The sequence below is a fragment of the Erpetoichthys calabaricus genome, chromosome 4 (assembly GCF_900747795.2).
Source record: "Erpetoichthys calabaricus chromosome 4, fErpCal1.3, whole genome shotgun sequence".
Lineage (NCBI taxonomy): Eukaryota > Metazoa > Chordata > Cladistia > Polypteriformes > Polypteridae > Erpetoichthys > Erpetoichthys calabaricus.
Window position 1 is genome coordinate 114,609,974 of NC_041397.2, and position 13,560 is coordinate 114,623,533.

Here is a 13,560-nt window from a genome sequence, read left to right on the forward strand (position 1 = left end):
TGCCCAGATGTGCAATGCTGGTAGAGACCTGTGCACACAGACTCAAGGCTGTCATGGCTGCCAAAGTTGCATCCACTTAATACTTACGCAATCAATTTTTATATTTTATTTTTAATTTTTAATATTATTATATTAATAATTTTATTTTATATTTTTAAAATAAATTGGACCACTTTGCAGAGATTTGTTTTCACTTTGACATTAATGAGTCTGTGGATTGGTCTCAAAAAAGCTAAATAAAATGTGAACACTTCAAAGGTAGTTGATACCTTTTATATGCCCTGTTATGATTTTGAGGTACCATATATTGATAAATGTGTCATAATCTGGAAGTAGGTTTGATATCCCATTGGTCACCTGGTTAATGAGGTGAAAATCAAAGACCTGTCTTGAGGTTTGGAACTATGGCTCAGGTCTGAAGGAAGAGGTAATTTACAAACCAGGTAAAGGATGTGTCAGTGTTGTTGTAAAGCTTGAACTCCAGTTGAAAAGGTAAAAAATATATAGATATTGAATATATCAGATGCTGAATAAGCTGAGTTATAAACAAGAGGAGTTTTAAACATGAAAGAAATATTTGGAATTGAAGAAAAGTTACTCTTGTATCAATTGTATATGTGATGCAAGACTTAAGAAGACAAGCAGGTGCAGCATACTGGAGAGAATGCCAACGGTATTAACAATAAAGGTTGGTGAGTTATGTGGAGAGCGATAAGATGGGCATAACTGGAAAGAATTGAGGCATCAAAGAGGCAGAGTCTTGAGCAATATGCTGGTGCTACTTTGTCCATATTGATCACCTGAGAAAAGTACTCTAGTCACTTGTTTGCACTATCCTATGTGTACATACTATTTTTTTTTTCTTAAACAAAGAGATAAGGCTGTTTTTTTCACTCTGGCCTACATCCAAGAGTATCTGGCTTCTTTAGTTTATCATAGCATCAGTATACAGTATCTGTGAGATTGGAGTTGTACTTCTGAAGAGCACTGAGATTTTAGCAGTGTGTATGTGTGTGGCAAATTGGAGATTAAATCAGTTGAGTGATCTCAAATGAAAGTGAGAAAATCTGAAGGTAGAGCAGCAGAAGCGCAAACAATATAAAGACTGAAGTGACCTAGGATGATGTAATTACTTGTGCTGGTTGAGAAAAAAAATGAATGAAAACTTTAATAAAGGAAGAATTGTAGCAAAGAGAATGACATAAAAGGAGTAAAACAGAGGAGCAGTAATCCTGAAATTGCATGAAAGTATGAAAAAGGAAAAAGAATTGGATAATTGCAATCTCACCTCCAGGGCGCTTCGAGGCCAAGCCATATGTGGCATGACAAGTGTGGCAAGGTGAAGATAGTGAAGATATGGATCAAAGAGTTTTCTGAGAATACAAAGAGTGAATATAAGCAGATAGATAGAACAAACAAACTTTATTTGTCCTCAGGTAGAAATTTGGCTTTTACAGAAGCTCTTTAAATGAATAAATACATTCATAGGTGTAAATAAATACACACACACATTTTGGTCTGAACAAAGAAGAAAATTAAATAGAAAGAAAAATTCTGAGTTGGCTGTCACAGTGACAGGATGCATTATGCAGGCGTATTAATACTGATATAAAGGAGCCCCAGTAGCGTCTTTTGACACATTACTACTGAATAATTTATTGGCTGAAAGTCCTCATTGTTAGTGTGTCAGAGGGAGGATCTGTAGCATTATTCATAATGGCACTTAGCATATATATTCGCGTATAAGTCGGGTCTTGAAACCCGAAAAATCTATCATAAAATCAGACCCCAACTTATACACCCGTTCAAAAATACAATACATTTTTTGAATGGTTGTAGATATAGGTTAGGTAACTGTTGATTCTTATTATAGGTACTGTAATATAAATTAATAAAAACAAAATGTTATGTTACAAAAAATGGGTATATTTATCATAAATAAATTTTATTTTACAAAACAAACAAAAAATAAAATTTATTTTATTAAACAAATGAAATTGCAACAGAATGCCTAGTTACCAGTAGGTATTTTATCTTATTTAATCTTCCTCCTCTCACATTGAAACCTCTCCGAAAACGGGTTCATCCTCGTTATTTAGCATTTCATCATAGGGATCCTAATCATTTAATTCATGCTTGTGTTCCTCCTCTTCATAATTGTCCCATAATGCGTCATCCTCTGTGCCTTCCATTGCATTTGAAATTCCACATTTTTAAACGATTTTATTACAGTTTCAACTCTTACTTTCGACCATACATTTAGAACAAATTGACACAAGGTATCTAGTGATGGGAGCTAGCATGGTTTCACTTTTTGTATATGATTTTTCACCTTCTAACATCCAATTGTTCCATTCTTCTCGTACGTTGTCTTTAAATGGTTTGTTGAGAGAGAGACGTCTAATGGCTGTAAAATCAAAGTTAGTCCTCCAGGTATTACAGCTGCTATGGTTTTATTTTCTTTTAATAGTGACTTTTTTCTGTCAAGTTACATGAATGCGAAACATGTCTCACACCAACAAACATTTATTGAATATGCCATTCAACCGTTTTCTCCACACATTTTCCATCCATAAATTTACCCCATTTTTGTCCATCCAACCTTTTTTGTGAACATACACATAGATTCCAGGAGGGAACTTAATTTTTGGTTTTGTTTTCCTCTTATATATCACCATTGGAGTCAATTTCGTTCCATCAGCTAAACACGACAGCACCACTGTAAATCATGTTTTCTCATGACCTGTACTCTGTACTAGAACCAATTTTACGCCTTTAGTGTCCACTGTTCTGTTGCCCAACATATCGCAACACATAGGAGTCTCATCCATATTCCCTTTATGGGATAAAATAAAGTTGTATTGTTTCCTCATCTTGATGATGTATCTCTGAAAACTTAATATCTTGTCTTCTAAATCAACAGGCAGTTTCTGTGCTATTTTAGTTGTTTGACATATCACTAAATCTTTTCTCGTCATGAACTGGGTACACCATCCTGAAGAAGCTTTGAAATTATTGCACTGATCCGGATGCTCTTTGGACCATTCCAATCCTTCAGTTCTTATCATATTCCTTGTAATCACATATCCGTTCTGTCTTTGTTAAGAAAACCATTCAGTGATATGATTTTGCAATGCCAGTTTGCAGAGAAGACTTTGTCTTAGGCATTTCTCTTCATACATCTTCTTGGCTTCCTCCAGTCTCGCACCAGTTTCTTAGACACATTGAATTTTGTTGCAGCAGTGCAGTTGCCAATTTCTTTCGCCACTTCAACTGCTTTTAATTTAAAAACACCTTCATAATTTTTTCTGATCGAATGTTTCATCGTAGATAAGGGATGCTCTTATGATAAAGGTGTATGAGGGTGTACCCGCCGAGGTACAGTTAGGTCCATAAATATTTGGACAGAGACGACTTTTTTCTAATTTTGGTTCTGTATATTACCACAATGAATTTTAAATGAAACAACTCAGATGCAGTTGTAGTGCAGACTTTCAGCTTTAATTCAGTGGGGTGAACAAAACAATTGCATAAAAATGTGTGGCAACTAAAGCATTTTTTAACACAATCCCTTCATTTCAGGGGCTCAAAAGTAATTGGACAATTGACTCAAAGGCTATTTCATGGGCAGGTGTGGGCAAGTCGTTATGTCATTATCAATTAAGCATATAAAAGGCCTGGAGTTGATTTGAGGTGTGGTGCTTGCATGTGGAAGATTTTGCTGTGAACAGACAACATGCAGTCAAAGGAGCTCTCCATGCAGGTGAAAGAAGCCATCCTTAAGCTGTGAAAACAGAAAAAACCCATCCGAGAAATTGCTACAATATTACGAGTGACAAAATCTACAGTTTGGTACATCCGGAGAAAGAAAGCAAGCACTGGTGAACTCAGCAACGCAAAAAAGACATGGACGTCCACGGAAGACAACAGTGGTGGATGATCGCAGAATCATTTCCATGGTGAAGAGAAACCCCTTCACAACAGCCAACCAAGTGAACAACACTCTCCAGGGGGTAGGTGTATCGATATCCAAGTCTACCATAAAGAGAAGACTGCATGAAAGTAAATACAGAGGGTGCACTGCAAGGTGCAAGCCACTCATAAGCCTCACGAATAGAAAGGCTAGATTGGACTTTGCTAAAGAACATCTAAAAATGCCAGCACAGTTCTGGAAAAACATTCTTTGGACAGATGAAACCAAGGTCAACCTCTACCAGAATGATGGCAAGAAAAAAGTATGGAGAAGATGTGGAACAGCTCATTATCCAAAGCATATCATATCATCTGTATAACACAGTGGAGGCAGTGTGATGGCTTGGGCGTGCATGACTGCCATTGGCACTGGGACACTAGTGTTTATTGATGATATGACACAGGACAGAAGCAGCCGAATGAATTCTGAGGTGTTCAGAGACATACTGTGTGCTCAAATCCAGCTAAATGCAGTCAAATTGATTGGGCGGCATTTCAAGATACAAATGGACAATGACCCAAAACATACAGCCAAATCAACCCAGGAGTTTATTAAAGCAAAGAAGTGGAAAATTCTTGAATGGCCAAGTCAGTCACCTGATCTTAACCCAATTGAGCATGCATTTCACTAAACTAAGACTAAACTTCAGACAGAAAGGCCAACAAACAAACAGCAACTGAAAGCCGCTGCAGTAAAAGCCTGACAGAGCATTAAAAAGGAGGAAACCCAGCATCTGGTGATGTCCATGAGTTCAAGACGTCAGGCTGTCATTGCCACAAAGGGTTTTCAACCAAGTATTAGAAATGAACATTTTATTTCCAGTTATTTAAGTTGTCCAATTACTTTTGAGCCCCTGAAATGAAGGGATTGTGTTAAAAAAATGCTTTAGTTGCCTCACATTTTTATGCAATCATTTTGTTCATCCCACTGAATTAAAGCTGAAAGTCTGCACTTCAACTGCATCTGAGTTGTTTCATTTAAAATTCATTGTGGTAATGTACAGAACCAAAATTAGAAAAAAGTTGTCTCTGTCCAAATATTTATGGACCTAACTGTATAAGGCGAGATCAAGCACGGGTAAAACATGTGCCAAAAGAAATCTCTCAGTCCAAAAGTTTGTTTTAAAAATATTTAGTGAAAGTTAAAAGCAAATAATCCACACAAGAATAAAGAAAAAAGTAGTTACACACATAGAATAAAAGGCAGAAAAAAGAAAAAATGTATCGTCTCTAAACTTAGCTTTTCTTGAGAAATTTTAGTTATTTCTGTACTTAAAGGTTCTTTACTTTTTCTTCTATATTTAAAGATTCTTAACTTCTTCTGTACACTATAAGCGTACAGTTCTGCACTTAAATAAGCACGAGTTACTTCACACACTTAAAAGGCCCGTAGGCACGGGCACGGTTTAAAACCTTATGCCCTCTACACCTTACACATGGCAAGGCTGGTCACTAACTGAAGAATAATGTTTAGTCAGAGCTATTACAAATGGTAAGAATATACCAATACAGTTCTATTTATGGGGGTTATAGGAACCTCCCATAGATTATGCTTTGTCATCTAGTAAAATATTATGTTATGAATCTTATGTAATTTGGAAATGGCTCTTACAGAGGGTGTGAGATACAAAAAACACTGAACAGTGCAAACGTCGCTTCGGAATAGTTCAGGTATTACCGTGTGGTCACGTAGGCACAATACATAGGGAAAAAAAAGGCAGTGTGCGGCGTGGTTACTCTCTCAGGTGGGCGTTAGCATATCATAATCTCTTGGATCATTAGCGTCAGTTTTCCACATTCGACTTATACAACCAACGTTATAGAATACTAGAAATTATAAGGTAAATTCAAGCCCCGACTTATAAGAGGGAGAACTTACACACGATTATATATGGTAGTTTTGTTTTAACACTCTCCTTTGCTGCCACATCCATGGGGTCCGGAGGGCATTCTATAATCGAGCTTGCCCTTTTAATTAGATTGTTGATTCAGTGGGCCTCTCTTGAAGTGATGTTACTGGCCCAGCGCACCACAGAGTAGAAAATTGGACTAGCCATTACAGAGTTCTAGAAGATGTGAAGGATGTCACTTTCCACATTAAAGGAACAGAGTCTCATAAGAGCATGCTCTGCTTTTTCTTATACAGTTCCTCTGTGTTCCAAGACCAGTCCAACCTGTCATTAATGTGGATATTCAAATTTTTGTAGGAGTCGACCACCTCTATATCCACTTCTTGAACAGTGACTAGACAGAAAGGCTCTTTGTTGTGGCAAAAGTCAATACCTGTACCTTGGTTTTGCTGATATTAAGATGCTGACAATTCTCTTTGCACCAAGAAAAAAAGTTCTCCTCCTGACTCCTATACTCTGTCTCATTCCCTTTATCAGTAAACCTTATCTGTGAATGTCTGCAAGTGACATGATCTGGTGTTTTATCTATAGTTTGAGGTGTACAGAGTGCGGAGAAAAGGAAACAGGACTATTCCTTGTGGTGCTCCATTGTTGATCACATCCATATCAGAACCAAAGTCCTTGAGTCTCATAAACTGCAGTCTGCCTGCCAGGTAGTCCATTATCCAGGATACCATTCACTTATCCACCTGCATGTCTCTGTGCCTGCCTTCTATGAAACAGGAACAATGCACAATGTTTTCCACAGCAGCGACACTTTCTGATTGGAAAAGGACCATGACATGCATTTTTGAAGAAAGAGACATGCAGGCTTATTTGCTTATTGAGTATTGTACAGTTCCATTTCCATTCCTACTGTCCAATGTTTGAATCTGGGAGCTGGGAGGTGTAAGGGCTCGCTTATACTTCGCGCTCAGAACACGTATGTGCACGCATCATGGCTGCCATGTGTTCCCAGCGTTCATTTGACACATCTTCTGACCAGGTCCTCAGAAATTAATGTGACGCGTGCATAAGTTGCAGTACCAGCAAAAAGTCGGGGGGCACAGTGTGATAAAAGTTGAAATGTGACGTCAGTGTCTTTGTTTACTATCTACACAGAAAGCCTCTATGCGGATCCTACGGGATCGATGTGCACGCTTTGATGTTTGATGAATGGTTCAATGTGGTGAAGCAAAATGCTGACATACAGATGCATTCGTGGTGCTTTTATATTCAAGCGTTGCATATTCCCGATCGTAATGACACAATATGTTTTAAAAGTCTCACATACCATCTTTTGTGCCGTCTTTTTTTTCTGGGGCTTCTTCCTGACTTGATAGCAGCGGCAAACAGCAATAGATCACCACACAGAACACATTAAATGTATGATATTCCAACTATCTGCACATTTAAAATCCTTAGATTTATACTTGATATCATTTTCATGATGAAATGCATTAAAGTATGTACAGTATATTACATTTTACAGATAAATCGTTAACTTTGTTTAAATAATGAATACTGTTAAATTACACATATGGGAGCGGCGCGGTAGTGCTGCTGTCTCGCAGGGAGTCACGTCGCTGGTATTCCCTGCCTGGAGTTTGCATGTTTTCCTTCTGGGTTTCCACAGTGTACTCCAGTTTCCTTCCAAAGATATGCAGATTTGATGACACTAAAATGACGCTTGTGTATGTGTGTGCTTGTATTCACCTTGCGATGAGCTGATGCCCCATCCAGGGATTGTTTCTGCCTCGTGCCCAATGCTAGCTGGAATGGACACATCCCTGGATTGATGGATTTAATCATTAAATATCCTTTTCAGAGATATTACGGTAAGGTGTCATCGGAATTTAATGGGTGTTCCAGGCAATTCACAACACAGCAAAGCTGAACCTGTTCTCACCGTGATAATATCTTGCACTGCCATCCGGTGGAATCTTCCAGAATTACGTAAAGTATGCACGCAAGTATAAACAGTAAAACACTTGGTAGCAGGAGTGTCCACTGGATCATGCGTCGCGTTGCATGAAGTATAAACCTGGCCTAAGGGCTCGTTTATACTTCACTCTCAGAACACGTATGCGCACGCATCATGGCTGCCACGCATTTCCAGCATTCATTTGATGCGTCCTTTGAGCAGGTTCTCAGAAATTTACGCGACGCATGCCCGAGTTGCAGTACCAGCAAAAAGTCGGGGGGCACAGTGTGATAAAAGTTGGAATGTGATGTCAGAGCCTCTGTTTACTATCTACATGTGACAGAAAGTCGCTATGCGGATCCTACGGGATTGATGTGCGTTCTTTGATGACTGATGAATGGTCGTAATGACACAGTACATTTTAAAAGTCTCACATACCATCTTTTGTGCCATTTTTTTTTTTTTTTTGCAACTTCACAACAGCAACATTATGTAAAGCACTGTATTTGAGCCACAGAGAAAAAAATTAAGGACATGGTGAAAAGATGTATTTTGTGATTAAAGTGGACATTTCGGCTTTAATCTCAAAATTTCCACTTTAACCTCGTAGTTTACTTTATCATTAAAGCAGACTATCGTAAATGTCATCCCAGAAGCCGAACCTGTTCTCACCGTGATATCATCTCGCACTGCCACCTGGTGGATTCTTCCAGATTTACGTAAAGTAGGCGCGCAAGTATAAACAGTAAAACGCTTGTGTAGTAGGAGCGTCCGCTGGAGCATGCGTCGCGTCATGTGAAATATAAACCTGGTCTAAGCTGTTTGTGAGTTCTTTGAAGTGAAAACTAATCAAATCTACATATAGATTCCAGGTTACCATTAATTTGAATATTGGTGAATGAGCACAACAAATATAGTGGAGTTTTATTTTATTTTTTTATCCACTGTTAAAGGTTTTGGTGGATGTAACAGGTTCTGCTCTTGCAAGCTGGTAATGCTACTTCAGAGATGTGTTAGCCTGCTGACATTATTTTGGGATGTGTTGTGAGGTCTGATCTTGACTTGTGTTCTTATAACAAAATGTTAATGCTTATCTACACAGAGATACAGGTGTACAGGTGGGTGTTGAATTATTTTAGCAATTAGGGCATACAAGACTTGTTTATTTCAGATCACTTCTAATAAAATAAGGAATAAAAATACCAGAACATGCTAAAGAAATGAAGCTGCCTCCAATTGTTGTTGTTTGTCTTTAACCATGTTTCAGTATGTCATGCTTGATTTGGGTTCTTTTGGTATTTGTAGGTGTTTTCTTACCTGTGGGCCTGATATTACAGCCCTGGATGGGTTCTGCAGCTATGGCGGCTTCTTCAGTCTCAGTTGTGGTTTCATCTTTACTTCTCAAACTGTATGTACCATGATAGAATTAAACTATTATTAATTTACTAGTCATTTAGCCCGTTACAATAACGGGCGCTGGAACAGTAATGCATAAACATTAGTGGGAACAGTCTATATTAAATGGCAAGGGACTTTGACCTCATTGTTTTTGTTGGTCGTATTTTTCTTTCTTTCAGCCTTTCTTTTGTTGATGTTTACTTGCTGAGCTGACCGTTCTTCCTGGGCTGCCGCCGTGTATTGTGTGTCTTTAATTTTCTGTGACAGTAATACTGTCTTGTACGTCCGTAATATACCTTTAATTTTCTCTGGCGGTAATACATGCGTGCGCGTCAGTAATATGCTTTTAATCTCCTCTGACAGTAATACTGGCTTGTATGTGGCTGTAATATGCGTCACTGTACTGTGTTCCTTTAATTTCCTCTCGCAGTAATACTGGTTTGTATTTCCGTAAAACGCCTCTAACTTTCTCTGACAGTAATATCGCACGTCGCACCGTGCCCCGCGCATGCGCACTTCACCAGAAGACACACACACACGGACACCTGGACGCACACAGGGATTTTATTAAAGAGGATATTGCTCAGTCATTACATTATTTAGGCCACTATGAATATAAATGCGAGTGTTTAGATAAGCTGTAGCTATTCATGCTTAGATATTTCTATTAAGTATTAGAGGAGCACTCATATCCTAACAGATCAATCTTTCAAATGTAGTTTTAATTTAAATGTTTAAATGTATTTGTAATTTTAACAGGTATCTCAATCAAGTTCTCTTTGGATTTTTATTGTGTTCATAAGAATTACTTAAGAACGCATTGAAATCACTTCAGTTTTTTTGTCCAGCGCCTCCTGACTCACCAGTATGAGAAAACCCCCACATATGATATATTATTTGGCTCATCTTTATATCTAGTTGTGCAAGATATTGAGCTCTTTGGGGTTCCCTCTATTTTTGGCCTTCTATAACCACAAATCCCTCATTTTTAGACCATTTTGGACCATATTTTGTGCAGATAATTACACCCTTATGGAAAAGAGTAAACTAACAGGTGTCTGCAACAAAAATGAGCAAAACGACTTGCGAATATGATGATAATTTTGATATTAGATTAGACCCCTAAGAGCCACTCCCAGAAAGATAAAAATGACAAATTTCAAACACAATCATGTGGGATGTCATTTTAAACTATTTCAACGTCAGTGATTACGAATGTGATGTTATTTTTATTTTTTGATCCTTTATTAGGAATCTAGTCCTCAATGGACCTCTATCAGAGGATGAAAATGACAAATTTTTATTACAATTGAGAATATTTAGACTTAAAACATATAAACTGAGACACACATTTTACTATTTCAAATGTTTGACACAACTATTCTTGTTTATTATGTATTTGTACCTCATGAAGTACACCATTACATTTCTTATGAACTCTGAATTAGAGTGGCTTACGCTAAAATGTTAATAGAATTTAATTTGAATGGGAAAAAAAGTTGCAAAGTTGTGGATCGTAAATGGTTTCCGGTAACTGTTTTTCATACTGTCATTGCTGGTTAGAGACAGTCTTCTTCATAGGTTCGGTACGTGTGCAGAATAAACAGAAATAACTGTCTTTTGGCTATAGTTTCCTTCATAGAGTGTAAAATAAGAAAAACAGAAGATTGACAGAAATGGGATAATGTATATCTTTTTTTTCTTTTAATTCTAGCTACAAGAAGCCAGACCAAGAGAAATATGAGGCTCGTGCTCAAGGTCGCATGAAATCCCTGAATCCCTCAGAGATCAGTGTGCATGTTGGGATGGATGACCGGAGACATGATTTATTGACATTAAGTCATAGGAAACAAGCATCTCTGGCTTCCAACTACAAAGATCCAGTAGAGGATAAATATGACAAGTGCTCTTTGTTGGGGGCAGGCAGTGATGGAGAACAGATAGTCTAGGACAGCATGAGCATGGACACAAAAGTACTGTATCACATTATGTTCACAATTTATCCTGTAAATGAAGAATTCATTTTTTTCTCAAATTCAACTATAGATGTGAACAATTCTCATCTTGACAACTGGTATCCACATTTTGTGGAATGTAGTCCAGAAAACTTTGAATGGGACCACTGCTAATACTTTACTGTTCTAAGCCTAAAAATACAGTGCAGTGTCAGCAGCCATTAAAAAATACATTTTATCTGTTTTTCCAGTAAAGTGACATTTACTTTATTAGCCATTGTGTAAACATTCTCTCTAAAAAAATATTATCTATAATATCCAAAGATCATAATCAATGATTAAACTGAATTAAATGTGCAAATTTAAATGTTTTCATAAGAACAAGGTTCTAACCAACTTTACATTTTGATTTTCAAGACATAAAATTAAACTTAAATAGAATTGAAATATGGAATGAGATATCAAAAATAATTTTACTAAAACTATAATTAAGGCGAAACACCATGTCCATGATATTTCTTTCTTTTGCTCTATTTTTTGAGAAAAACTCTCTGTCAATAACAAACCAGTTAAATAGAACTTCTTGTTTTAAGGGTAGTCATAAAGTTAAAATTATATTTATTCAGTTTAAAATATACAGTATTGTAATCTGTGGAAATGAACATATGGAACATATGATTTTGTTTAACAAAATATGTTTGTGTTTGTTCACAAATCTTTGATATAATCTGTGTTTTTTTTTTTTTAAAGTTGGTGCAGTATTAGTGTCTTTTATTGACTGTACTTGGGCACTTAAAGATGTGAAATTAAATTAATAGCCCTGTAATGTTCATTGTTCCTTGAAATGTTTGTTATTTGCTAAATTAGTAGAATTAAATTTGTCATATTTATCTACCTATGTTTGTATTTTATAAGCGAAGAAATGCACCAGAAGCTCTAAAATTTTAATCTTGTTTTTTATTTTGTTATAAGATGCACATTGGGCCAGTGGTTAGTGTTGCTGCCTCTCGTCCCGAGTCATCAGCGTTTGATTCTCACCTCAGCCACTGTCTGTGTCTCACTTTCCTGCTCACACCGTATTTTCCCAGGTACTCCTGCTCCCACCAGTATCCTGTATTTTTTAACTAGCAACTCTAAACTGTCCCAGTGGGCTGTGTACCTTGTGATAGACGGGTGTCTGTTCCATCCATTGCTGACTGATGTCCTCAGCTCCTTGTATCCCCTTACTAGAAACAGTGGGTTCAGGAATGGAAGAGTAGATGATGCAGTGATAGCAGCAATTTCAGGTTTGGTTTAATTCCATTTGTCTTTTTCTAACAACAGTGTGATGTGTTTTTTATGTTATTTGCACAAGTTTCCAGTAAAGTGTGTTTACATGCAAACTCTTAATTTATAATGGGCTATTTAACACCTTAACACTACAGGCAATATACAGTATAATGTATGTACAAAACAATTTATGTTATTATATAACAAGATAACAAAACTATTGTCCACATTACATATCTACGCTTTTAACAGTTCTGCTAATTCAGGATTGTTCTGCATTGGATGTGTAACCTAATTATCCACTGACAATGTTGAAATTTATAGTAGCTTCTCTTAATTACTTAAAAAGATTTACTATTTGTGGCATTGTGGATGTATTTTTTGTTTGTTAAGTTGAACTTAATGAAATTTAGAATGTTTCATATGTATAAAAAAACAATGCACAGCCAAAATATGAATTCATAAACTCTATTTAAATGTACCAAATAAATATATTTTTAAGAAATCCATCTTCATGTTTTCTTTTATCAATGTACAATATACTTGATAAATTATACTATTACAATCGTAATTCTAATTCTCCCAGGCGGTTCAGAAGTTTGCTTTGTTTGATGGGAATATGCGCTGGATTAGATGCAAATGTAGTGGGTGACACCTCAGCAGCAAACAGGAACAGTTTGAAGCTTTTTACGATGGCTGGAGTGCCAGACTTGCTACCAATCCCCAGGTTTTCCCTGTAAGTAGGAGGACCTGCTTGCAAGGTGGGATGCAGATTATCATCATACCCAGGACAAAGCAATTGTAGATTACGGGCCTTCCTGGAGTCACTTTTGACATTTCCGGGATTCGATCCGACAATCATCTGTTTGCCGGCACAGATCCCTGGCTTGTGAAGATTCCCTTAATGTTAAAAAAGAAAGAGCATTAGATGTGACTCAGCTTTTACTAAGCAAAATTTGCACCGTTGCTAATAGCTATATTGTTTCTAAAGCTAATAGAACAAATATATTTAGTAGAAATATATTTAGCACTCTATTTACAGTATGCCATGCTTACTGTGTGTTTTCTGCTGGAAGTTGTCAGTTACATTTGACCTTGCATGTCTGAATGGGCCATCTTTAACTACAGTAATCTTGGGGGAGCTAGCTTGGTG

The 13,560-nt window shown here is 37.0% G+C and overlaps 1 protein-coding gene across 3 annotated transcripts in view; it reads left to right on the plus strand.

The window, feature by feature from the left end:
- atp7b (ATPase copper transporting beta) overlaps positions 1–12,912 on the plus strand; it is a 158,618-nt gene extending 145,706 nt beyond the window's left edge. For all 3 annotated transcript variants that reach the window (XM_051926253.1, XM_051926251.1, XM_028799700.2), the window contains 2 exons: positions 9,091–9,193; positions 10,898–12,912. In XM_051926253.1, the coding sequence (XP_051782213.1) occupies positions 9,091–9,193; positions 10,898–11,132 (338 nt within the window). In that variant the 3' untranslated portion in view covers positions 11,133–12,912. The remainder of the gene's footprint in view (positions 1–9,090; positions 9,194–10,897) is intronic.
- The last annotated feature ends 648 nt before the right edge of the window (positions 12,913–13,560 follow it).